Source organism: Apodemus sylvaticus, chromosome 3 (genome assembly GCF_947179515.1).
Source record: "Apodemus sylvaticus chromosome 3, mApoSyl1.1, whole genome shotgun sequence".
In the NCBI taxonomy this organism is placed as follows: domain Eukaryota; kingdom Metazoa; phylum Chordata; class Mammalia; order Rodentia; family Muridae; genus Apodemus; species Apodemus sylvaticus.
The window spans coordinates 33584656-33612302 of record NC_067474.1 but is presented as its reverse complement, the minus strand read 5'-3'; the positions used below and the strand labels follow the sequence as shown (position 1 = coordinate 33612302).

General features: G+C 40.5%; 1 protein-coding gene across 2 annotated transcripts; it reads right to left on the bottom strand.

Annotated features, from left to right (window-relative positions):
- Positions 1-3283: 3283 nt before the first annotated feature.
- Positions 3284-27220, bottom strand: Ggh (gamma-glutamyl hydrolase). 2 transcript variants are annotated; one of them, XM_052176140.1, is made up of 9 exons: positions 27025-27217; positions 23246-23357; positions 19734-19784; positions 16847-16931; positions 15466-15604; positions 11846-11952; positions 11665-11755; positions 6861-7001; positions 3284-3655 (listed from the first exon to the last, which is right to left on the bottom strand). In XM_052176140.1, the coding sequence occupies exons 1-9, from the start codon at positions 27149-27151 to the stop codon at positions 3534-3536; spliced, it is 975 nt and encodes a 324-aa protein (XP_052032100.1). In that variant the 5' UTR covers positions 27152-27217; the 3' UTR covers positions 3284-3533. The 2 variants fall into 2 exon arrangements, with proteins under 2 accessions (XP_052032100.1, XP_052032101.1); XM_052176141.1 differs by lacking the exon at positions 6861-7001 and having other exon boundaries at positions 27025-27220.
- Between the last annotated feature and the right edge of the window lie 427 nt (positions 27221-27647).

Sequence of the window (27647 nt, the reverse complement as noted above, 5' to 3'; positions counted from 1 at the left end):
ATTAATCACAAATGAGTTTTAACTTGCAGTAGGCTAGTAGGTAGTTTTAACCTACATTAATTAATAATTGAGACAATTCCCCACAAACATGCCCACAGGACAATCTGATGTGAAAAATTCTCAATTGGGGTTTTCCTTTAAGATGATTCTAGGCTGCATTCAATTGAAAATTAAAGCTAACACGGACAGGCATTTCCAAGGGCCGTTCTGTGCCAGGCTTCAGGATGCTATTCTTCCACATAAGTAATCTCTGCTTTTGGAAGTCACATAACCATCCTAACCATGGAACTTTGGCCTAGTGACAAAAATTAGGAAATTTCCCTACTCTAGGGTATGGACTGGGGAGCATCCCCCACAAAATATCTTGGGTCAGGCCTCAAATTCATTACAGTGGTCTGGACCAAAGAACTATTCAGATGTCTAGAAATCAATATAGAAATAACCCCTCAAGGAGAACCTCATCGGTTCATTTATATACTCTATATATGTGAGAGGAGGGGAAATGCAAGAGGGAGAGATACAGACAACATTCTGAAAACAGCCTTCAGAGATGCGATCAGCTGGGTACCGAGAGAACACTGTTCACTGAATGCAGAAAAGGCCCAGGCTCCCCCAGCCGTCCTCTGCACTTCCTCCTGCTTGCTTTCTATAGCACACATGCTCCCTCACTTTTTTTTTAGACTTTGCTACCCTCCTCACTGCAGTGCAGCACACAGTCCCGCTGCTCATGATGTTCCACAGCATGTTTCACGCAAGTCACTGGGAGTAGAACGCCATCTTCCCTAGCCATGCTCTGCAGCAGAATCAAGCTCTTCTAACCCAAGACCTGCCTCTTATTCCCCAGATGGAAGAATACCTGATCTCATAAGATGGCCTGCTCTTCACACATACCATCAAGGCCTTGCCTGTCCATTTTGTGTTACAGTAAGGAAAGCAGGGAGGGTAATTTTGAAAGCAATCCTGTTCTTGGAGTGAATAGATTCTAATGTAAAGATTGAACCTTTGAGTAGAGGAAGGCTACTGATTTGTTTAAGTTAATTTTATATCCAGCCTCTTTGCTGAAGTTTATCAGGTTTAGGAGTTCTCTGGTGGAATTTTGGGGTCACTTAACTATACTATCGTATCATCTGTAAATAGTGATATTTTGACTTCTTCATTTCCAATTTGTATTCCTTTGACCTCCTTTTGTTGTCTAATTGCTCTGGCTAGGACTTCAAGTACTATATTAAATAGGTAGGGAGAGAGTAGGCACACCCTTCACAACAGTCACAAATAATATAAAATATCTTGGTGTGACTCTAACCAAGCAAGTGAAAGATCTGTATGACAAGAACTTCGAGTGTCTGAAGAAAGAAACTGAGGGAGATCTCAGAAGATGGAAAGATCTCCCATGCTCATGGGTTGGCAGGATTAATATAGTAAAAATGGCCATCTTGTAAAAAGCAATCTACAGATTCAATGCAATCCCCATCAAAATTCCAACTCAATTCTTCATAGAGTTAGAAAGAGCAATTTTCAAATTCATTTGTAATAACAAAAAACTCAGGATAACAAAAACTATTCTCAAAGACAAAAGAACTTCTGTGGGAATCACCATCCCTGACCTCAAGCTCTACTACAGAGCTATACTGATAAAAACTGCATTATATTGGCACAAAGACAGACAGGTAGATCAATGGAACAGAATTGAAGACCCAGAAATGAACCCATATACCTATGGTCACTTGATCTTTGACAAAGGACCTAAAACCAACCAGTGAAAAAAGACAGCATTTGCCTGATATAGCTGTCTCCTGAGAGGCTCTGCCAGAGCCTGACAAATACTCAGGCAAATGTTCCAAGCCAACCATTGGACTGAGCACGAAGTTCCCAGTGGAGGAGTTAGAGAAAGGACTGAAGGAGCTGAAGTGGTTTGCAACCCATAGGAAGAACAATAATGTCAACCAACCAGAACCCCAGAGCTCCCAGGGTCTAAATTACCTAACAAAGAGTACTCATGAAAGGACCCATGGTTCCAACTGCAATAAAAAAATTTTAAAATGATTTAAACACACACAGTTGAAACTAGGAAATTTAACATAAGCAGAAAAATGATCAAATGTTTACACATTTTTTAGTCACCATCAATGAACCAATTTTGGAGCAAACAAAATCCAGCAATCAGAAGCTGCTAGGGCTTTGTGAAGACAAGCAGATCTACAAAATTCTGATCCACCCTGCTGAAGAGTACCCCAACTCTGAGGCATAAATGTCTCTCTTCTAGTGGCAAGAGATGTGAAGTTGGCTGGGCATGGGATTTTTAACAATATTCAGTGAAGAAAGCAAATTTACCATGCAGCTACAAAGGCTGTCTTGGCTGAGAGAGACTGTGATCCCTTTTGATTTCTGCAGTTTGTTCTTACTACCCAGAGAGTATGGTTTCTCATAGCATATTCATATTACTATTCCTACATATTTTTCTCATAAAATCATTCCATTCCCTGTATATTATCTTCAACAACAGTGGAGAACCAACTGTAAACCCCACTTATCAGATCCAGGTCAAATACTCTGTTTCTGGGGCTGAGGCAATCAGCTGAGTGGCAGTCAAGAGCAAGTACTGCTCTTGCAGACAGAGGGCCAAAGTTCTATTTCAAGCACCCATATCAGTGGCTTCCAATAATCTGTTAACTTCAGCTCCAGGGAAACCAATACCTCTGGCTATACAGGCACCTGCACTCACATACTCATATCTACACACCACAGAAACCCACAAAAATATGCATAACTAAATTTTTTTTAAAAACTGAAAAACAAACCTAGCTGTTTACAGGTCCCCATGGAACACCTCTGTTCTGAACTTTTGAGGAAGTATGTGGGATGGGAATGTCGTCACGGAAAGTAGAGCAAACAGAGAGATATACTAGAATATACCAGAAATAAGTGTATAAGTGCTTTTCAATTAACTTATATGGGGGAAATGCTCATTTTACAAGCAGCCACTGGAATTTCTTGAGAGTTTAGTTACATATAGCAAATAAAAAATAAAACAAACACTGTGATTTCAGTATATAAACCACAAACAAAAACAAAGCCAAATGAAAAGCATCTATGTATCTTTCTAAACACATTCACACACACACACATACACACACACACATACACACATATACACACTCCTGACACCAAAATTAAAGAGACATCATAAGCACTTGGAGGTACAATTCAAAAACTTTTGCAAAAATCAGTTGGGTAGATTTGGGATAGCTTTTCCTCCTCGAGTCAATAATCACAGACAAAGTCTATGTTCAAAAAAAAACGTGTATTTTAGAATCTTCAGACATAAAAAGGCATTTTCATGAAAAATACCATGATTTTTTAATCTTTTTCACTGTCAGATTATCAAATCTGATAAAAATAACCATGTAATAAGCCATGAATCAGAACCACACACACAGGAAAGACATCTGTGTGGCTTTCTCATACTGCCCTGAACAGTTAGCAATTCGATCAGAGAATTACTCTAAGTTGCTCTGTTACCATATTGAAGACTTTCAGTCAAAAATATAAGCTTGCTGAAATGAAGAAATATTTCCAGTGTAAACTGGACAGAACTGGTAAATCAAGGATTCCGTCTCCTCCACTATGTTCTTAAAGTGGTGATTGTTTTTCCGAGCTGCAAGAGAAAACAATGCTCATTTGTAAAGACTGGTGGACAACAGCTCAAGAGACTACTTCATAATAGTTCTTCCTGAGATCAGAATTACTCACTGGGGACACATGGGCAAGAAGGGAAATGCCTCAAAGAATCTCCTCCCTAATACAGCAGTGCCAATGTGAGCACAGTTGCTACTGTTACGGCAGCTAATTCACCCCGAATTCAGTATAATTCACTATAAGGCCAAATGTACAAAAAAGTTGCTGTGGGCCTGGGAGGAAGGTAGAAATGGGGGCTGGAGAGGTGGCTCAGCCGTTAAGAGCACTGACTGCTCTTCCAGAGGTCCTGAGTTCAAATCCCAGCAACCATATGGTAGTTCACAACCATCTGCAATGGGACCTGATGCCCTCTTCTGGGTGTGTCTGAAGACAGCTACAGTGTATTCATATAAATAAAAATAAATAAATCCTAAAAAAAAAAGTAGAGGTGGGACACTGACCCATCACAGGAGAAGCACAGCCTAGCGGACACAGGTGGACTATCTCATAGTACACCTGCACTAAGATGGCGGATGAGTTAAAGGGGCAGAGAAACTAAAGAGGATGCCAGTGGAGGAAACAAGGCGGGATTGTTCAATCCAGAAGGACAATGAGAAGTCTGAGCATGGTGACAACTAACTTTTGAGCCGCAAGTCAAAGTAAGGCCTCCGAGGTTTTGATTAAGAATGTTGTGTTCTTGGATTCGGTTGGCAAGAATTTTATTGAGTATTTTTGCATCGATGTTCATAAGGGAAATTGGTCTGAAGTTCTCTTTCTTTGTTGGATCTTTGTGTGGCTTTGGTATCAGCGTAATTGTGGCTTCGTAGAAGGAATTGGGTAGTGTTCCTTCTGTTTCTATTTTGTGGAATAGTTTGAAGAGTATTGGTGTTAACTCTTCTTTGAAGGTCTGGTAGAATTCTGCACTGAAGCCATCTGGTCCTGTGCTTTTTTTGGTTGGAAGACTTTCTATGACTCCTTCTATTTCTTTAGGCATTATGGGACTGTTTAGATGGTCTAGTTGGTCCTGATTTAATTTTGGTATTTGGTATCTGTCAAGGAAATTGTCCATTTCCTCCAGATTCTCCAGTTGTGTTGAGTATAGGCTCTTGTAGTAGGATCTGATGATTTTTTGGATTTCCTCAGTTTCCGTTGTTATATCTCCCTTTTCATTTCTAAGTTTGTTAATTTGGATACTTACCAAACAACCCTATTAAAAAATGGGGTACAGAGTTAAACAAAGAATTCTCACCTGAAGAACTTCGGATGGCGGAGAAGCATCTTAAAAAATGCTCAACTTCATTAGTCATTAGGGAAATGCAAATCAAAACAACCCTAAGATTTCATCTTACACCAGTCAGAATGGCTAAGATTAAAAATTCAGGAGACAGCAGGTGTTGGAGAGGGTGTGGAGAAAGAGGAACACTCCTCCACTGCTGGTGGGGTTGCAAATTGGTACAACCACTCTGGAAATCAGTCTGGCGGTTCCTCCGAAAACTGGGCACCTTACTTCCAGAAGATCCTGCTATACCACTCCTGGGCATATACCCAGAAGACTCCCCACCATGTAATAAGGATACATGTTCTACTATGTTCATAGCAGCCCTATTTGTAATTGCCAGATGCTGGAAAGAACCCAGGTATCCCTCAACAGAAGAGTGGATGCAAAAAATGTGGTATATCTACACAATGGAGTACTATTCAGCCATTAGAAACAATGAATTCATGAAATTCTTAGGCAAATGGATGGAGCTAGAGAATATCATACTAAGTGAGGTAACCCAGACTCAAAAGGTGAATCATGGTATGCACTCACTAATAAGTGGATATTAACCTAGAAAACTGGAATACCCAAAACATAATCCACACATCAAATGAGGTACAAGAAGAAAGGAGGAGTGGCCCCTGGTTCTGGAAAGACTCAGTGAAACAGTATTCAGCAAAACCAGAACGGGGAAGTGGGAAGGGGTGGGTGGGAGGACAGGGGAAGAGAAGGGGGCTTGCGGGACTTTCGGGGAGTGGGGGGGCTAGAAAAGGGGAAATCATTTGAAATGTAAATAAATTATATCGAATAATAAAAAAAAAAAAAAAAGAATAAAAAAAAAAAAAAAAAAAAAAAAGAATGTTGGCACGTGCAGACCCAACTACCACAAGATTAAAGGCTGTTCTGCCCACTGCAGCTACCCACTCCGCCCACAGGGGAAATGCAGCTCAGGACCAACATTGCATATGGGATGTCTTTGATGTTTAAAACTTATTTCAATTTTTTTTCAGGAATTCCTCTATTCAACTATTTATAATTTCAAGCACAAATGTAACAGACAGGAGGATGGAGGCTTCCGAATACAGGCAAGAAGGTAGACAAAAAATATGGGGAAAGCTGGAGCTAAGATACACACTAGGCTCATCATGTCTTCAGCTAGCCACACCCACCTAAATGATGCTCTGTCCCTTGCATATTGCCTCTGCTGCTCTCACCCAGTTCCCGCAACTAAGGTATAAATACCTATACTCAAACTCTCTATACAACCACAAGAATAAATAGATGGAAATCTGTGTTGTCAGCACCAAACAGACAACAGGTAGCAACTTTTCCCGAGTATCCCAATGCTGAAGACAAATAATCATAAAAACACTGTGATAGAATATAATTCAATTTATATCATTGTCTTGGAAAAATATAATGCTCAGAGGTTAGAAATATAATTATTTCACTGTTCTTGAAAATCAAACCAGAAAGTACTCAAGGAGAAGGAAGAAAGAATTCCACATCCACATTTTCTCCCCCAAGACAGGGTTTCTCTTTCAAATAGCCCTAGCTGTCTTGGTCTCTCTTCATAGACCAGGTTGGCCGTAAACTTCTATAGATCCGCCTGCCTCTATCTTCAGAGTGCTGGGATTAAAGGCATGTACCATCATACTTGACTAGGAACAGCACATTCTTTTTACTGTTCAAGAATTTGACCCACTGGATCATAGATGACTATTAAATAATTGCTCTGATTTTTCTTGAATAGCTGCTATCTCAATTTCAAGGATTTACCATTATTTACTACTTTACAGTTAAATCTAAAGATCTTAAAGAGCATTTATAGAATAAAAGAGTATACAGGAGCTAAGGCAAGGGTATATCCTTTCCCTCAAAAGTCATAATGGAATGATAAATTAATTATACACTCATATATTACCTTCAGAAATAAAAAATTCTGCTAAGTAGAATGAAGTCTTCACAGCATTGGGTGCATGGGGAATACCAGTCAGAGACTCATTCCACTCAAATGGTGCTTTCTCAGGGTGCCACTGGACAGCATATACTGGATACTTAAATCCTGGGTGGAGAACATACACCAGTAAACAAACAAACAAAAAAAAGGTGTATGATAATAATGTCCATTGCTTCATGCCAAGCATGTGCCACATAAAACATGTTAGAACTCATCAAAATTGGAAAATATAAAGGTTGTAAATGTTCTCTCACACAAAGAACTATTCATAGTCAGCATTAAAATATCCAACAGTGATTGTTGCTTCCTGTTGTTTTTGTTATTAGAGGTGGAGTTATGTTTGTGTGGTGATCTTCTTTTTGGTTTGTTAAGATTATTTTCTTGCTTGTTCTAGAGTGTAGTTTCCCTCCTGTTGTGGGAGTGTTCCACTTATTATCCATTAAAGGGCTGGATTTATGGAAAGATATTGTGTAAATTTATTTTTGTCATGGAATACCTTGGTTTCTCCATCTATGGCAATTGAAAGTTTTGCTGGGTATAGTAGACTGGGTTGGCATTTGTGTTCTCGTAGGGTCTGTATGACATCTGCCCAGGATCTTTTGGCTTTTACAGTCTCTGGTGAGAAGTCTGGTGTTTACCCCCAGAGCTCCCAGGAACTAAACCACCAACCAAAGAGTACACATGGAAGGACCCATGGCTCCAGCTGCATATGTAGCAAAGGCTGGCGTTGTTGGACATCAAAGGAAGGAGAGGCCCTTGGTCCTAAGAAGGCTGGATGCCCCCAGTATAGGGGAATGCCAGGACAGAGAAGTAGGAGTGCGTGCATTGGTGAGCAGGGGAAGGGGAGCTGAGATAGGAGATTTTCAGAGGGGAAATGAGGAAGGGTGATAACATTTGAAAGGTAAATAAAGAAAATATCTAATAAAAAAGAAAGAAAAAGCACCCAATAGTGTATCTCACCCACATGTACACTTTCCTAAAATATGAATGTGAACTATACTTCCAGGAAATGAGAGTAAAGTTTGGGCAGGGAATACATTCCAGAACAACAGGCAAGTGAGTAGTTTGTGTTGTCTGTGGATCACACTGGGAACACACCCAGGCTAAGTAAACATTCTTCCACTAATTTATATCCTCAGTCCTAAGTACACACTAAGTTGGTGACACACATTTCTATATCTGTATTTTACCTTTCTTCATATACACTTTCCTCCCATAAAGACTTAAGAAGAATGAAAACTAATCTAGGCCTTAGCCTATAGAATGATTTGTGACTTTAGAATAATAATTGCTAAAATAAATGTTAACACTTTAAAAAGAAATTGTACTCTGGGTGATTTTAATTTAGTTATTTTTAGAAGTCAAATAGTATGCACAGTGTTAGCTGGATGTATGATTTAATCTCTAGGATTAAATTGAAAAAATAATTCAATTTTGGGAGAAAGCTATAAAAATGGTCATTTGCTGGATGGAGCTAGAGAATATCATACTAAGTGAGGTAACCCAGACTCAAAAGGTGAATCATGGTATGCACTCACTAATAAGTGGATATTAACCTAGAAAACTGGAATACCCAAAACATAATCCACACATCAAATGAGGTACAAGAAGAAAGGAGGAGTGGCCCCTGGTTCTGGAAAGACTCAGTGAAACAGTATTCAGCAAAACCAGAACGGGGAAGTGGGAAGGGGTGGGTGGGAGGACAGGGGAAGAGAAGGGGGCTTGCGGGACTTTCGGGGAGTGGGGGGGCTAGAAAAGGGGAAATCATTTGAAATGTAAATAAATTATATCGAATAATAAAAAAAAAAAAAAAAAGAAGAGTAATCACTGGAAATTTGATAATATCTGGGTTTAATAGAGATTTATTATCAAGCTTTTGTCCAAGGATCGTATGTTTGCATTTAAAATTGAGTGTGCCTTCAGGTCTGAATGTGCAGTGGGGTGTACGTAGCAAAGCTTTATTTCTGATTAAAGATGAATTGCCATAAAAAAAAAAAAAAAAAAAAAAAAAAAATGGTCATTTGCTTGCTGACTGGCCAGAACTTAGAAAGTTTAAACTATTAGTCCCTTATTTTTCTCACATGCTATAAAAGTTAAACAATCTTTTGGAAATGTAGATATATATGTCTCTGAAAATTAATATCTATTTTTATTCATACGCGTGTCTCCTCATCTTAATAGAAAGCACCCCACCCATCAATGTTTTAGACTGGAGACCATGAATGCGCCAAGAAAGTGCTTGGAGAACACAGGGAGAGAGGACTGTCTTCTCACATCCCACTCACTAGCTTTTCCACTTTAACAGCAGCTTGCCAGAAGACAAACACTTCATCCCAGTCTTCTTGGAGTCCACAGGAAGCAACATCTACCAGCCAGCAGCTCTAGACACAGAGATCCTCACCTCCCTCTGCCTCCCTCTCCCTCTCACGCTGCAGAACTGCCTGTCTGAAGCCTGGCTGAGGATAAAAATGCCTAAAAGAGGACGTATCTGATAATCAGACACACACAGCCATACAGATGCTGATGTTCAGAAACACGCAAGACTTACTATTTAGAAAACTGTTCTTCAAAGACCAATGTCATTTCTTTACAACTGTAAAAATTATAACCTCAGTCACTGGTTTAGAACAAGATCATCAAGAGTGAAAAGAAAATACACAAGTAGTAGAGCATCAAGGGTCCCTAATGCACATATATGTGCTCCTAACATGTATGTATGAATGTATATAGGTATGTATGTATGCATGTATGTATTATATGTGCTCCTAACATGTATGTATGTATGTATATATGTATGCATGCAAGTATGTATAAAATTTTCAGGCTCTAAAATTTTTACATGATAACATAGTCAGAAAAACCAACAAGGAACCGTAATCTTCCAACTTTCAACTCAATACTATTGCTTAAGTATTCATTCAGTCATCACCTCTAGTTTCTCCAAAGTCTTATAAAAAGGAAAGTAAGACAAAACTCCAGTTTTCAATAGGCTCCAGTCGGGAGAGAAAGTTGGAGCTTGAACAAATTCAAGGCAAAAGCAACAACCCCAAGGAACATGAAGCAAACATACAAAGAAAGATGAAGGCTTCTCAAAGATGAGACATCTAGCTTGAGTCTTTCAATGTGGTTGAGAGCTCACCAGAAGACATGAAGGATATGAGAAGAGAGAGAGGTGACAAGAATTGCTCTGTGAAAGGCAGCAATGGGCTGCACACATCTCAAAGGAACAGTCTGCAGGGAAAAAGCAGAGAGCACAGATTACAATGAACAGGTAAATCTAGCCTTGCCGTCCAATAGTGAAGAGCCACTGAGTTTTGTTTGGACGACACAATCAGATTGGTTTCTCTGTGAGATTCCATGTGTAGCTGTTAGATGACTGTATGGGCAGTCGTCCCTTAGGAAGGAGCTGGATAGAGAGAAGAAAGCATACACAAGTGAGACCTGGGACGACTTTAGGTTTAGGTTTTTAGAAGTAGATAATGAAGCAGGGAAGCCAACATAGCAGGTTTCTACTGCGGGGTGTTTCAGAGGTGGTGACTCTAACAACTGAGTAGTAAGATAACCCAACTTCATCCTGGGCTGACCTCACCAGCATTTCTCAGAATTTCCTGCATAAATATTTCTTCACACCTCAATAATTTGAATGTACTATGGTTTAGGAGTGTTCCCCAGATTTGGATGTTGGAAAGTTAATCCCTAAATCATGTTAAGGGTACATGGAAATGTAGCCTTTAGGAATTCAGATTAGAAGAGGTTGGAAGGGTGAGGTCATAACAGTATCAGCACCTCCGTAAGAAAGAAAACTGACGGAGCATCCCTTTCAGCTTTGTCATATGACACTTGGTGATGCTATATATAGCCAGAAATCCTCACCAGATGCTAACACTATGTTCAAGGATTCGTCAAACTCCAGAACACTTAGTTAAACTTTATTTTTTAAAGATTCAGTATCAGAGACTCAGTTACAGCAATATAAAATGGACTAAGTCACAATCTCCAAATACTAATCCCTATTCCCACCTTATTACAGTTTACTCCATCTAAGTTTATAGCCATCCAGTCATGGATGTTCTGAGAGGCAGAATACAAAGTCTGTAAAGTGACATCTCTTGGGGATCCTGGGCAAATGATTTATTTGAATAAATGTAAAAACAGTATGGTTCCTTATTATCCATCACAAACTCTGAAACATCAAGTGTGTCTGATGCTTGCAAATGTCCTCTTCTGTGCAGTAACTACTGCAATAAATTGTCTAACTCCTAAGGTCTAGCCTAATGTTTCCTTCAAGTTACCATCAAAAGATAGAGGGCTGTCTTTGCCTGCAGTCCTGTTCCATGGTGTCCTTTCTGTATATAGGCTTTCTCTCTCACACTGGACCAACAATAGCGCTGCTTTCTATACCCTCAGAATTTCAGGCTTTAATGTGCTTATTGTCTTGTCCTCTAGCTAACATATTTAGAAAGACATTTTCTTCCATCAACCCATCTTTCAGAACATCTGAAAAAAGTAGTCACGGCGCTTAATCTGTGATAACTCTAGAAAAGGGGTGGTTTTCTCACCCTTCCTTGATTCTCAGTTTTCTTCTACACTATCATCCTGGTTCCCAAAACTACCCAGGTAAGCCTGCACTGATTTGGAATGTGATCAGAATGTGTCTTCTGTCTTCACAAATAACCCTACTTCTGAGCTCCAAAGTGGCATGACGTCACTAACAAGAAAAGATTAAAATGAGAAAATTAAAGCGTAGTTGCTCTACAGCTGCACATACCTTCCATGGACGAAATGAACTCAATATTCTCAGCTGTATTGGTGGATAACACATTAAAAAACTTCTTTAACTTTTCATTTTCTGTAAAGTTCTAAAATATAAAAATAAAACAGACAGTTTGACTTTGTAGTTATCCTGATTGGATCTCATTAGAAGATACAATTGAGTAGTCATGTGATACCTTCACAGAGAGGCTCCATTTGTGAAAATTTGCAGTCAGATTTTCTAATGCTAATGATTTCAATAACTCAGCAGGAAAATTCTGGAACATTCTGCTGTGTCTTGCAGCTAAAATAATTGAAGCACAGAAAAATGACTTCAACACATGAAAAAAAATAAGAAAGCCCACTAAGTCTCTTAACTTTGGCCAAACAGCAGCCATTACTAAGATAATCAATATGCGTGAATGGAGAGCAGAACATTTTTCCACGGGCTTCCAGACAAGTGCTGGTCGTCAGGCAAGGGCACGCCTAACATGGAGGCAAATGAGATAAGCTCTGGGTGTAACTACCTCTTTTTAGACTGCGGATAGGATGACCACAAATAGGCCATCCATGGAAGTGCAGAGATCTTAACTCTGGCTTCCTCAGAAACCTCTGAAAAATAAGAATTCCCAAACATATAAGTCTGTGTTCCCAGAAAAGGACATTAAGATTTCCAATGTATTTTTAAAGGTATATAAGACTTAAAAGGAGAGGGCGTTGAGGGCAGATTAACCAAAATGAAAGGCTATGTGGGAACCTACTATTTTGTAAACCAGTTAAAATTTGTAAGTTAAAGAGCTGGAAAGATGGGTCCGCAGTGAAGAGCCCTTGCTTCTCTTTCACGAGGATTCAAGTTCAATTCCCAGCAACCAGGTCCAACAGGCTCACAACCACTGTAACTACAGCTCCAGACATACACACACACACACACACAAATACAAATATTCCTTATAAAATATACTATAAATATATACTATATATACTATAAATATATAAATATTTATATAAATTTATATAAATAAATATATACTATATATATAAAATATACTTATAATATATACTATAAAAAGAGGTACTCTACATGACTAGGTAATACTGCTTCTATAAATCCCTGTGCTAGGTGTGGGACACAGCCTTATAATTGCTGGTCAGAGATGCCAATGAAACTCCTAAAACAATACAAGCTCTTGCCATTCCTTTTGGTTGCCCACCAGAACTAGATGATAAGACTCTGTTGCTGAGGATGCCACACACCTTGGATACAAGGTCAAGCTGGAACTGAGGTAAAGGCTTTCTCCATGCTGGATAACATGCATAATACCCGAAAGTGCTACTACACTGAGGGAGAAAAGGTAATGATGGTCTCACCCAGGTGTGGACCCTACAAACCTCAATGCCAACCTAGAATGCCAGATGTGCACCTTGGTACAAGAGTGGCATGATTGTTATGGAAATAAAGCAACTCCTCTCTGATGGGAAAATATATACAATGGGCTATGAAACCCACTAAGAAATACCTAAAAAATTTAGCAGACATAATTTAGTACCTAAAACAATTAAAGAACAGAGAAATAATTTAAATGCATGAAAAAATAAAGCCCACTATGACACTTACCTCTAGCCAGACCGCAGACATTATTAACCTAGTCAAAAGTAAGCGGTAAGCCAGGCATGTTTCTGGTAAACCACGCATGTTTCCACAAAAATGCCTATGGCTAGACTGACATAGATTCTGGGAGAGTCATGGGCCCAAAATGGGATGATCATGGGCCCTAAAGAGGAAAGCACCACTGCTGTTTAGCTCAACTGACATGGTGCCAAGCCTCATTATAAATATGTGTTTCCACCCAAATACTAGCCCAGCTAGTTAGGGAAGTTTCTCTTTGCAGTGAATGGCAATGAGTGCAGACCCATGGCTCATCGAAGTGATAAGACGGACGTTCGAATGCTCAGCCCTAAAGAGGGCGTTTTCACCACTGTTTCCAAAGCTCAAGGAATATGGTGGAAGAAGGGAAGGAGAGAAAAAATTGGAAAACAGAAGAAATGTGAAATGCTTTTCAAAACCCATGGTCACACAAGGAGATCTAGTTAAAAATCAGTGAATAACAAAACAAAACTAAAAAATGTTATAAATGAAGAAAGGCACGTGTAGGGAGGAGGGTTGTTAATGGGGGAGAGGTCAACAAAAGAAATGAGAGAGGGGGTGAGTAATATATCCATGTACAAGACTGACAAAGAATACGTTTAATAGGCTGAAGAAAGGTTAACTCTGCCAACTAAGGAGAAAGGAGCATTAACTAAGTTAAAGCAAAGATTTATGCTGCAAACAAAGGGGGCAGTGTTGTTTTGTGGATCACCTCAGAATGGGTTCTGATGACCAGAAAGATTAACCATGTGATTACACGGTTTCAAACAGCCCAACCTGCGGGAATGGAAGAGGCTCAGGGGACTGTAGTCAGGTACACAGTCTGCAACACCAACAGAAAATGAACACACAAGCCTGCCAGGCTCGAGGTTCTGTTGCTAAGTTGTCTCTAGTGTTGCTAATGGCTTCAGTGAGTACCTTGAAAAACTGCTTTGTTGTAGAAACTGGGCTTTTGTCATCTTGCAACTCCAAAAGCCTGACCTAAAATAAATAAGGTTCTCTCAGTGACTGAGAAAAAAAGATTTCTGAAAGCATGGACTATCCTATGAAATCTATGATTGATCAATATTCTTTCCTCCCAAAATCTTCATTGAGAATATCAATAGTTGGTAGCACTTAATTATGATGATCCAGAATCTATATGGAACTTGTTTGAGATTTCCAACTAAGAGCTTCTTAAGCCACTGAAATTTCCTGATAAAAGCGTGTTATGATAATGAGATGATCATTGTTAACCCTTACATTACCTCAGAATGGGCTGATTACCAGAAAGACTAATGTGATTAGAAGACTTGGAAGCTGCCCAACCAACCTCAGGAAGTGGAAGAGTCACGAGAGACTGAATTTAGCCAGATGAGCAATGACCCAATCACGCAGTACAAGGGGATGCCAGTAAAAATTCTGAAGCTCTAGGAATTCAAGCTCACGGAAGCTCCAAGATGGAAACAAATATGGGTTTTTGTTTGCTTTTGAGCAACAAAAGTTGAGTAGTAAAGTTTCTGAGTAGTAAATTAGAAAACATGACAGCCATGTCACAGGTATCTGCAAAGGTGCAGCAGGTCGCAGGAAAGGTAGTGGGACTGGGTGACTTGCCTTTAGTTGTACACAAATACAATGGTCTCACTGGGCATCAAGCCATTTATTTAATTTATAAGGTCTTACTAGTTCCAAGAGTTTAGTGCCAGAATAAAACTGTAATATAAAACACTCAAGACAGAAACATGTGTCAATAAAGAGAAAATCCTGGCATGATAGCAAAAATACTTGATATTTATAAGATCTGTACTTAAAAGTATTACATACAAATGGCAAATCATCTTGATTAATTCTTAGAAAGCATTCCCAGAGGTAGAAACTTTTATAGTGAAAAACTAAGAAAGACAGAATGATTCTCCAAGGCCAAAGTGATGAAGCCAGAACTCAAAAGCAGAACTGGTTTCTGAATTCTTATCCCATGATCCTGAGAGCGAGCGCTAGAACACAGATCGAACACAAATATTAACAAAACTAGATCAAATACAAATACTTTCATCCTCACACATGAATACAAAGGGCTCACTCATAGTTTTGGTCTTCAAAAAACTCAGAGACTAATGTCTATTCCTGTCTTGATGTGCAGTATTTACTAATGCTGTTGAGAAATACTTTGGAAGAGTTGGTGCCTATTCTTACCTGAAGTGAAGTTCAAGGGCCACTTCTTTGAGGTACTGTTTGTACACGTTAGTAAGTTCTCTCCGCTAACCAGGATGGAAAGCTCCTCCAGCCCAAGGCATGTGCCCCACACAGGAAAATAGTCTCCATTATCAAAACTCTTTGGGAGAATAAAAGAGAAAATTATGTTGATTCATTCAAACTTTAAGAGTGTGTGTGTGTGTGTGTGTGTGTGTATGTGTGTGTGCCATTACTGCTACACAGTTTTCTTCAGAATTCTCTGGAAATCATTAGCAGGCTACCACTTAGTCTGTATTCAGAAAAACTCCCAGGTGAGATGGAAAAGAGAGAGTTGTGGGCACACTATGTCATGACCCAAAGATCCATGAGTTGTTTAGTTTAACTATTAAAAGTTATTAAGCAAGTATCTCAAAAAAGGAATTATTGAGGAAAACATTTAAGGGAGACTGGCAAGATCTGAGTGCCAGCAACAATAAATGAAAGTTGCTAGCAAGATTTCAGGGGAGAAACAGGGACCAAGAACGCTATGGTGGACTAAGGTGAGGCACTGTGGAGTAGCTCGGCACTGTGCGTGATAAACAGACAAGGCTTAAGGTATGTGAGCCAAAGTGTTCTGACAAAGCTACTTCTGTCTGGAAGAGTCTATGGCCTGACTGACTAGAACTTTGTGCCCACGAAGTGACATCATGCTATAGATAGAGCCTGAATTATCTGGAGCTATCTTCAGTCTGTTTTAATAGCCGTTTATTACCAACCTCTGTGTCTGACCTGACAGGGTTATCACTACTAGGTACAACTTTTCAAATGCATGGCTGAGCTTAGCAAACATCTGGCTTCCGACAACCCTAAAACTAAATATTTTGTACACTAGCACCTGAAATTCAAATAAGTGATCTGTCCACTCTACCACAGTGTGTCACGTGATGTTCTCATCTACTTGGTAAAGTATCTTTAAGACTTCCTTTTGTTCTGTGACTCATGCCTTTCACTTGTAATTGGCTCAGGATAAAAGCTCACTAGCAATAGTTGTGTCTGGTGTCAGAGGGCGGCTGTGAGGATCAGGCTGGATGGAGAACTGAAAAGAGGAGGCTGAGTGCCATAGGAACGATGCCCAGTGCATACCCGGCCACAGTGGGGCACTAGCTTTAAGCTATGAGGGTGCGCTCCACTCTGAGACTCCCCAAAGCACATGAAACAAAACAAAACAAAACAAAACAAATAGCAGGTGAGTAGACACTTGACTCCTGGAGAATGGGTGTCTGACTGTTAATTAGGATAGAATAACTATGAAGAAAGTAATATTGCACACTTGAAAAAAGAGAATTGTCCTTATAGAGGTAGACAAACCCATTTGAAGTGGTAAGCAATAGGAGATATTTACCTCTATAGCCTTGTTGAAAAATATTTTGGCCACTCGGGAATAACCTGAATGTGTTAGGTTAGCACCTCCTCCAGGAAACAGGACTCTGAAACAAAATCAACTAAGATGTATTTTCCCCCATTCACCAAGTAGAAAAACAGTCTACACTTAAAGAACTTTTTCTTTCATATATAATCAGTTTATACACACACACACACACACACATACTATTCTTAATTCCAGACTTTCAGAAACTACCATGGTTAAGAATTTTGCACATATTCTCTTAAAATTTCTTCAATAAAAGTTTTCTTTACAAGCTCATTGAAGGAAATATAACATAGACAAATCAAAGGAATAAAGAGGCACAAGGAGTCGGGGGAGAGAAAGACCAAAGAGTATGAAGAGATAAAACTCCAAGTACAGCTGGCTTTGAATTAGGTGGTCAGCAAGGCCAAGTCGATTGTAAATATACAGCTGTTTTAACTCCAAAATAATATATAAAACTAAATAGCACATAATAATTGCAATTATTTCTATTAGAATTAAATATCTACAAGATATCATCACAATCCTGATATTTCTTAAGTAATAAACACAACATTAGGAATCCTGAAAACCAACAGAATTATCATTCTAGGAAAGTCTTTTTCGAGTCACAAATATTAGGTTCCCTTTCATTCTACCCCAAAAGATGAAATTTAGGGAAAAAAATTACATCATGTTTTTATATTAGGGTTTTAGAATGATGGTAAATATTTAAGCTCTTTGACACATCTTGAAATAATAAAGGATATTCAAAAGTAGTCTGGCTTCTCTGGCTACTTTTAAAAGTTGGACTTTTAACATTAAAACTCTGAAAATATTTAAATGATTTTGCCATATTATACTGAGAATATTTTTTTCAATTTGCATGTGTGTGTGTGTGTGTGTGTGTGTGTATGAGAGAGAGGGGGGGAGAGGGAGACAGAGAGGGAAAGGGAGATTGAGAGAAAGAGATTGAGAGAGACGGAGAGAGACAAAGAAGGAGACAGAGAGAGAGAAAGAGAGAGGAGGAGAAAGAGAGAGGGGGACAGGGAGACAGAGGGAGAGGGAGATTGAGAGAAAGAGAGTAAGAGAGACAAGAGAGAGAGAGACAAAGAGGGAAAGGGAGATGGAGAGAGAGAGAGAGAGAGAGAGAGAGAGAGAGAGAGAGAGAGAGAGAGAGAGAGAGATGAGAGGAAGTACATGATCTCTCTTCTCACATGGAGATGGAACTCAACTCACCAGGCTTGTGTGACAAGCACATCTTGAGCTATATTACCAGCCAGAGGCTATTTTTCATTGAAGAATTACACCATGATTCTTCCATGAATCAGGCTCTGCATCAGCCTGTGACAATGCTAGTTCCCACTGTTATGAAACTCACAATCTAATGGAAACGGTTTAAGCATCTGTCTGCTAAATCACCTACCACAAAGCCACAGCAGCAAACCATGTGTCACGGAAGAAGACCAATTAACAGGCCTCTCCCCAGTTAACTCAGTATTTTAAAACCCACCTCTGGCCAAGTCTGGTGTATGGAATCCTACAGTTCTCTTACACAGTGAAAGTGGACTAATACTTCCAGAAGACAGTCTCCTTTAGGGCAGGCCCCATACTTCATCTGGTGGTGTTCTCCCACAAATCTACCCTACTTCCAAACAAAAGTAGCAACTACCAACATCAGCTGTGCTGATAAGAGAAACACACCAGTAAACAGCAGCTTTTGTTAACACTGTTAACACAAGAGCCATGTTTCAACACATCTACAAACATCTACAGTGTGAAATCCCTGCAGAAGGTTCTATTAGACACACATACATAATTATCCCACTGAACTAATTCCTACCTCCACCTCCAGAGCAACTTCTAACAGTTTAGAACTTTGGGGACAATGCCTATGTTTATGTCCAAGTCTGTACCTAACTCTGAACAAATATTTATTTATAAGACAAAATTTCAAGTTCCCAATCATAACATATGTGCCTTTCTAATTTCAATAGTTACTGAAGAGCCCCAAAGACCGATCCACTCTAGCACCCACAGTGAAAGTCTTGTTTGGTCCCCCTCCTCTTTAGAGAGTTATTAGGATGTTTTCTCACTTCTGCCAACTTGATTCTTGATCTATCTAATGAATCGTACTTTAAGTTAAGAGCAATAAAGAACATTTTTTTCATGTGATTTCCAATCTTGTACTGTGTTCTACCTACTCACATATTTTATGGAGAAACAGAGAAGAAATTGTTTTCTAAGTTTGTTTCAAATTACCTCTAAAAGATGAAATAATCTGTAACTTCAGACCTAGGACTTGGAAATTTCAAAATATTTAAGCATTTAAACAAAGATGAGGTTAAAAGTAGTGAGCTTACCATATAGCAATTACATATTTCCTCTCTTGCTTCCCAGTGTATACTAGGACTGAACCTAGAAAGAGCCTTACACAAACCAGGCTCTACCACTGAGGGACACTTAGCTCTCTTTTTTCCTTTTTTCCTCAGGCTGGTGAACTGTCTGCTCTCTTCCCTCCCCCTCATCGGGACCTGGAATTGCAGTACAGGTTTGACCCCCCCAGACCTTGCCCTACCCCGCCTGGAATTGCAGAACAGGCTTGACCCCCCAGACCTTGCTCTGCCCCGCCTGGAATTACAGTACAGGCTTGAACCCGCAGAGCTTGTCCTGTAGATCTTGTTCCTACTTCCCACTCTTTACTGGATCTTTACATCACCTTCAAAACATTTCAACAAGCGCACTTGGGAAAGTATTATCAGACAACTTTTAAGAAAGCTCTGTAGAAACACAGCCTACTTATATGCAAATTTTTCAGAACTTTGATATGTGCATACAAACACACTGTGTTAAGACTTGATTCAAGATCAAGCCTACTTACCCATTAATCGATCTAAAAAGTCCTTCATATTCTGCATCACTGAGATCGACCCTAAAAACAAGAAAATGAATTTTACAAGAAAAATCAGTTCTGAAGCCTAAGGGAAGAGTTAACATTCAACAGAAGCTACCACATTATTTTCTGAAGCATTAAATGAAAAATGAGTTGTCTGAGGCACTGCATATTGAACCCAAGACTTTGTACACACAGGGCAAGTGCTACAACACTCCTGCCTAAATACCAGAAAATATTACATCTCTACCCAAGAGGCATTCTCGTTAAGCTACAAAAACCACAAAATTATACCATGTTGGCTAGTCAGAAAGGTAAATCTGTTTTTTGGGAAATGAATGAAATTCAATATTTTTAAGTAGATGCTAATACACCAAACAGTGGACACTAGTATTATCTGTTAGCCAAGAAACCTACAGTTATTCACCCGTTTTTTTTTTTTTTTAATAAACACACACACACATACACACACACACACACATACACACACACACAAATGTAAAGCTCTGCGGGACTGGAGAGAGAATCCAGCAGTTTACAGTTCTTGCTGCCATCCAGAGATTTCAAGTGCAGTTGTCCCTACCTCAGCTCCAGGAGATCCTACACACTCGCATGGCCTCCGTGGGTCCTGGCACACACAGAGAAACATCCATCTTTTAAAAAAGCTTTACCCATCTTACCTACATACATTTTGGAAAAAATGGAAATATATCTGAATGGACACCAAATCCCAACATCTCATCCCTTCCAACCAGCGGCAAAGGTCTGACTACTGTACATAAAATCTAGAACAATCCAGGTCTAAGGACAAACTACTTACAGACCACTGGGCCTGGCTCAAGTATTCTGAAGCATCCTTGATCAAGCGCCTTTACAAGAGTTCCTAGTTACCGCCACGTTACTGAAGATTTTATCTCTTTTCCCCAGAGAAAACCCAAAGAAACTAATCTATGACAACTTACTACAACCTTTAAATCATACCGTGATGTCTGTAAAAGTGTGTGTGAAATCCTGCGATTACTCTCCTACACTGAGCAGCTGTTTATTTCTATAAAACAACAGCAAGGCGCGCGCACACACACACACACACACACACTCCCCATAGGCACATCCATAAAAGTGGACAGTCATTAGTAGAACATACTCCATTTCTGCCCCAGGAAAAAAGCTAGAAGCAGACATAGGTTGATTTAGAACATGGTTCCTGTCGTTGTTAAGTGAGCTGTAACTCCTAGTTCTTGCCTAGCTCTGGCAGTGAGTTTCTCTGACTCTCCTCCAAATCCCAGTAAGCTCTGAAATCCACATAGATGATTCAGAAATTCCAAGTAATCTTTTGGGCTCAGAGCCACAAAGCAGTCGGTGAGACAGTTATAGAATAGTTACCATGGCAGGCGACTTGGCCTCAGAGTACTAAGATGAAATGTAAGGTCGCATGTTCTCGGTATCCTGCCAACCCAAGCTCCTCAGGTTGTCTCAGCAATGGCAAAATCTTCCCCATGGCCCAGGAGAAGCTGCACCCCCAAAAGCCCTGAGCCAGCTTAACAAGTAGGCTCTGTATCTGTATGCTTTAAACCCACCTCTCCGTATTAATAGGCAACCCCAAAAGCACCAAGTTCTGGAAAGAATGTCATCAGAAAAGGCAGGATGAAAGCAAAGGCAAGCCTCTCCTGTAGTGAATTCTGCCCAGGTCTCTCATCTACCTTCTTCTCCCCTCTGAACTAGAAAGTTAGCTCCAGCAACCTAATAATAATGCTGAGAGTCTCCTCATTTTACATGTAGAATTTCCCTCGCATAAATTACACCATTTCTGCAGGGCCACATGATTCCAATATCAAGCAATAAGTATCAAAATGAACTTTGAAGCCAAAGCTGGAGTTCAGCCTTGGTCTGTCAGCCAGGGTTTGTTTCAGCATCTTGTCATAAAAACTAATAATCCACAAGTCACAAGGTTTCGAAACTCCCCAGGTTTCTAACTGTCAATCATTCCCACTTAGTGCATCCTCAGCAACCCCGATGTGATGAGTAATCATCTTCACTGCTCTTTTTTTTGTTTTTTGTTTTGTTTTGTTTTGTTTTGTTTTGTTTTTCGATACAGGATTTCTCTGTGTAGCCCTGGCTGTCCTGGAATTTACTCTGTAGACCAGGCTGGCCTCAAACTCAGAAATCTGCCTGCCTCTGCTTCCTGAGTGCTGGAATTAAAGGCATCTTCATTCATATTTAAGGAACTGTACCTCACAACTCACAGGGGTGGCTCAGAGCCACTCTCTGTTTCACAGCTAGAACTTTCAGCGGCCTCTGAACTGGGCAGCCCACCGTGGCAGCTCTGCGATGTCTCACCCCCATTTGCACGATCTTTTTAAATAGCTTACATTTAAACACTTCCGCCATCAAAACGCTGAGACACTGTGCTACAGACTCTTAGGACTGTGTATGGTGTAATTAGATGACAAATTAAACACAAATCGTAAGGGTATATGTCATTAATCAAATGTGAAAGGCCAAAGAAGAAAATCCTATGAATCTCTATATGAAAACTATTTTTCATATCTAAATTGTATCTACATTTTGATTATTAGTCATACTGTGTAGAACACAAGAACGCCTTTGTAATTATTTACAAAATAGGTTGTAATAGTTGTGCTTTGTTCTGAAAATTTCATAATAGATTACATCAGAGTTCTGGGAGGTTCTCACACACTAATTTTAGCTGACAATGTAAGCGCTTTAAAGATTTTCGTTTATTAACTTTTTTCAAGTGAAAACATGTGGTGAAATCAATCTCTCCAAACTAAAAATATAAGATTAATCATATTATTTTTCCTAAGCCATATAATTATAAAATAAATGAAGCACTTTTATAAAGGTCTTATTATTTTGTGTGTGTGTGTGTGTGTGTGTCAATGTCTACTACATGTGCATTGTGTCCCAGAGAGCTAAGGTTACGAGTGGTCGTGAATTGCCCTGCAAAGGTGTAAGGAGTCCAACTTTGGTCCTGTGGAAGAACACCACCGAGTCACGTCTCTAACCCCACACTTAACACATTTAAAACTGCAATACCTATGATTTACACTGTAGCAACACTAAGCAATCATTACTGACAAGCTTTTCCTAGATGTGAAAGTATATTTACAGTTACAGTAAAGCCTCCCGCATTCCCTGAGGGTTCCCTTATGCTAATAGTAGGTGGAAAGCTAGATTAAACTGGAGAGTCAGTTGTGATTTTTATTGTGTCCGTGAGAAGTGTGTTTTCTGGGGTAAAGGAAACCCCAGAGAAGGTACTTTTCTCAGTGTTAACAGTCATATACAATACTATCAATGACATTACAGACATACAGAGAGCTTCATAAGCAATTTAGTGGGAGACTGCAGGCAAGTGATTTGTGGCAAATCAGATGCAACAACGCTTCTTTTAATGATATAATCATAGGAAAGAAGGCAGCATTAATTTTAGAGACAAAAGACAGATCTTTACAGCCCTGGTGATACCCACTCAAGCATACCTTATGGGCACGACTCTCGCGCCTGCAGACTCTATATACTTCACATAGGATGCAGCAATGTAGTATGTTCCCAACTTCGCCAGCTTTCCAGTAGAGTTTTGCATTACTATTCCTAAATTTAAAAGAAAAGCTTTAGTTTCAAGCAAATTCTTTTATTCTTTACTCAAAACTGAATTGTGGCACAATACAAATGTCACTGCTTTAGTTTCTCGAGGTAAAGACCAACAACTCCTGCAAGGCTACCCACATTTGTTGGGAATATAGTGGGGAAGGATGATCTCAGTTTCTTGCCACACCATTACTGTGGAATATATCTGATCTCAATCTAACGCCGTGGTTCTAATGGCCATGGTTTTATGATTCTTACCACCTGCCACCTGAAGTCTTCCCCTCTCTTCACCTTCCTCTCCTCTCCACCTCCCGTCTCTCTTTCAATCCCAAGCTCAGGAACCCCAAGCCTCATCTATCCCAATTCTGCACAGCTATAGACTATAGGTGTCTTTATCAGGAATAATTTGGAGCACAAGGCCACTTATTGTCACTTAGGTCTACACGTGAACTCTGTCTCTGGAGGTAACCAGCCTTTAGGTGCCAGTATTTAGCACTACAATACAAGCAGTATCAGAGCAACCTATTACACACAATGAATATCTCAGAAGCTTCCAAAGTAAGCTTATAATAGCCCCAATGGTTTTCACTCAACCTTAAGACTATTCATACACAACTCACTAAATGTACAGGGGTAAATCCCTTTCCCCACAAAGCCACAGTTGTATCCTTGTCAGCAAAGGATCCCCACCTTTCTAATAACCTCATAATCTAAACAACCAACATTCTCCAAACCCATCCCAGACTATTAAAAGGTCTCTTTCCTTTCTAAAGGAAGCCTCCTACTCCAATGTTTCCACAGAAATAAGGCTGACCCCACCCTCATTCCCCCATTCATTCAATATTGTATTACTGCATTGCTTGCAAGACCCTGAACTAGGTGCTGAGGACACAGTAATAAAGAAAACTCTCCACCTTATAGGCTTTAAAGCTACTGGGTGGGAGAGGAAAGAGGTAAAGACAAACACAGACATCTATTTTTAGGGCCAATTACGATGGCTGGTGCTTGTGTTAAGAGGTCATATAAGAGGTCAATGAAATATATGTTCCATTTACAATGTCTCTCTAACAGGGTGGGACAAGTCTTCCCTGAGGCGGTGTGACGTGACACTTAAAGAAAACAGTGAGCTGAAGCAGTGAACCACACACCCATAGCTGAAAGCAGAGCAATCTAGAGCAAAGGGAACCATACAAAGGTCATGGGACAGCCTGTAACTCCGCAAGAAGCCTATCAGACCGGGAATGCGTATGAGAAAACAAGAAGGCAACAGTTAATGGAAGCAGGAATTACAGACACGCAGGGGCTACCATGTTCCTTAGCGGTTCTACAATGGCTCTGTGACCTCATGCTCTGTCCCACTCATCTCTGATCTCCTCTTACCAATGAAACCCAAGTCTCTCACAGGACTGACACGTGACATTCATCAAAGCATATCAGCATATGTATAGCACGTGCAAAGCCTTGGGTCCATCCCTAGCCTCCAAAAACTAAACCAACAACAAAATGCTCATGTCTGCTCACTGACTATCTGTGCCTCTGTGAGTTAGGATGTCATTTTAACTGTCTCAGTGAGACACAACTCCTAACATCTATATTAATCATGTCTGCATTCTGGCTTCTTACAATAGTTGCTGTGAATCACTGCTGAATATCAAAGGTCGAAATGTATCTAGTAAGAATGTTATTCTCCTCTCTATCAGATAAGTTGGTCTTCACCATGGAAAATGAAATTTGGCCAAGAATAGAAGACTACAAGAGCTATCATTGGAAAGAGTCACGCAAGACAGGAGAGGAGGTGCCACAAGGAAGACATACAGAATTGTGTGAACATAAGTGCCTGCAACACTAAATTAATCCCACAACCACACTCCAGCCCGTTCATTTGTTTTTCTCTCGTTCCTAGGCAAAGAGCCCAGATTGTATCCCCTGGTCTCAACATGTGCTCCCAAATGATGGCTTTTACCCTTTAGGATATTTCAGGACTCTGGGGCTTCCTTGTCTTTGAATACTTTTCGCTTCCTACAGTAATTTTGTAACCATATTATGTGCTCAGTCGACTATTTTATCTTAACTGTTTGGGGAGGTGGCTTCACCACGGCTTAAAAGTAGATAAAGGCACTTGCTGCCGAGTCTGAGGACCTGACTGGAACGAGATCTCTAGGATTCATGTGGTGAAAGATAACTGACCCCTGAAGTTGTCTTTTGACCTCCGTAGGTGTATGTAAGAAGCATGCACATGTATGTGCACATGTACACACACACACACTATAAGTATAAAAGAAAAACATAACTGACCAGGTTAACCAAAAGCATACTTTTCTTTTTTGTCATAAGCAACTTTGAGTTGCCTAAATTCTAAGGAACAAAATTGTCTTTCATCTTTTAATTTTTTCTCTATTCCCTAGATCCACAACTGCAATTCACTACATATGTTATATGACTCAACTTGAAGAATCTAACCATCAACGGAAACAGCTTTGGAAGAAGGGTTCCAAGTATTAGTAAGCCACCCATTTGAAAACCGGACCATTCCTGAATACATGAAACGAGTTCCTGGTTTCTGTTTAGTGTTCAACTTCAATGAACGTCAGGGAAAAAATAAGATAAATGTCATATTCCTACATATGTCTACCCATACATTTCTTTTGTCAACTATTGGCTGGTTTCTCCTTGGTAGCCTTCAAATGTCTGACATGAATGCAAACCAGTTTTACCCCGTTTGAAACATAAATATGCCAGACAGAAACAATTTCATGATTTGGTTGAGAAAAAATAGATATTCAGATCCTCAAACTCAATGTTGTCACTTGATGCTAAAAATGGCAAAGTCCACAACACACTTTAGTTTCTTACCTAGTGTGTGTGTGTGTGTGTTTTATCTTTAAGTATGTCCTCGAGCAAAGAAACCCATGTGCAGAATTTCTGGGATTGGAAAGGCAAGGAAAATGGTTGGAACACAGGTCAGGAAAAGCACCCATCACACTGAAGTCTGACTAAATCCTCTCACCAGCTAACACTCAAGAGTAAATTAACATTTTTTAAAGGTTTTCCTCCCTTCTCTGCAATTTTAGATGTTTCACTGGAAACCATTTACAGTAAAAGACACATACTCTTTGTGCAACACTAGTAGCTCCTTGGTTTTTAATCTTATCCACCACACTCCTACAGCCTTCCTATAATCGTAATTATCTTTATGGAATAAGAGAACAGGAATAGAGAGTGAGGTCCTCTGGAAACTTCTCGAACTATGAAACTGACCACTAGGTCAGCTGAGGTGATGTCTTCTCTGAGAAGCCTACAGCAAGCTTTCTCCTCTGCTTCATTCTTAACTTGAGCTCGTCTCTTCCGACTTTTGATACATCCCAGTTCGGTTTCACACTCACTGTCCTTAAAATTCTTTTCTGTATGGAAACATCAAATCCTGGGTTTGCCTCAACTGTGGTTCCTAAAAATTACGGGACCGACTCTAGCTGCTTCAGGTGCCAAGTAGAAGCGAGGAGCAGAGACTTCATTCGGATCCCAATCCCAGAGACGCAGAGGTCTCTAGAAGGAAATCAGTACAAGGTCCCTTTGATGAGAAGAGCGCTGCAGGCATCATGTGTCTGCACTCCTGCCAAGCAGAGCGCCTCGCGGGATACCGGTCCTCAACTCCTGCCCCAAGCCTCCTTACCGATGATGGGCCTCTTGGTGCCTCTATCGTAGGGTCTAGACAGTCCCGGGCTTGCAAGCCCCCACAGCAGCAAACCCAACACGCACAGCAGGGGGCTTAGGCTCGCCATCTCGATCGCAAAGGCCATCCGGTCTCCCCCGGCCGCCCCTTAAAAAGGTTCTGCAGCGCGGAGCGCGCGCCGCGGTCCGATGGGGGCGCGGTCTCACGGCCTGGGCGGTGCTCCCCGCTCGAGGGCGCGCAAGGACGCGCCGCTCAGGCCTCTGGGAAATGCAGTCCGGGCGCGCGGGGGCGGGGAGGGGGCGGGGGCGGGGAGGGGGCGGGGCGTGGTCCGGTGGCTCAGGGAGCGTGCTTGGAGCTTCCCCATCGCTCTGCGCGCGACCTGCAACCCGCAACCCGAGTGGCACACGCCCGAAGGCAGCTATGGAGACAGCGTAGACGCGGCGGCTTGACCCCCGCCGCCTTCTGAATGCTCCCTGAGAACTCTTATGTTCCCTGGCGAGGTCACCTACGACCAGACCTGGACCTGATGGCGAGCTCGGGTCCCACGTGGTTCTGTGTGGTAACTAAGCAGCAGGGCCCGCGAGGTTCTAGAAGTTACCAGAGAACTATGCTGCATAAAAGCA

Coding starts and splice junctions, on each gene's coding strand:
- Ggh (XM_052176140.1), bottom strand. CDS start 27,151: ATGGCCTTTGCGATCGAGATGGCGAGCCTAAGCCCCCTGCTGTGCGTG. Junction 15,605..16,846: donor TTTTCAACAAGGCTATAGAG/GTAAATATCTCC, acceptor ATTCTCCCAAAG/AGTTTTGATAATGGAGACTA. Junction 11,953..15,465: donor GCCCTTGAACTTCACTTCAG/GTAAGAATAGGC, acceptor CAATTATTTTAG/CTGCAAGACACAGCAGAATG.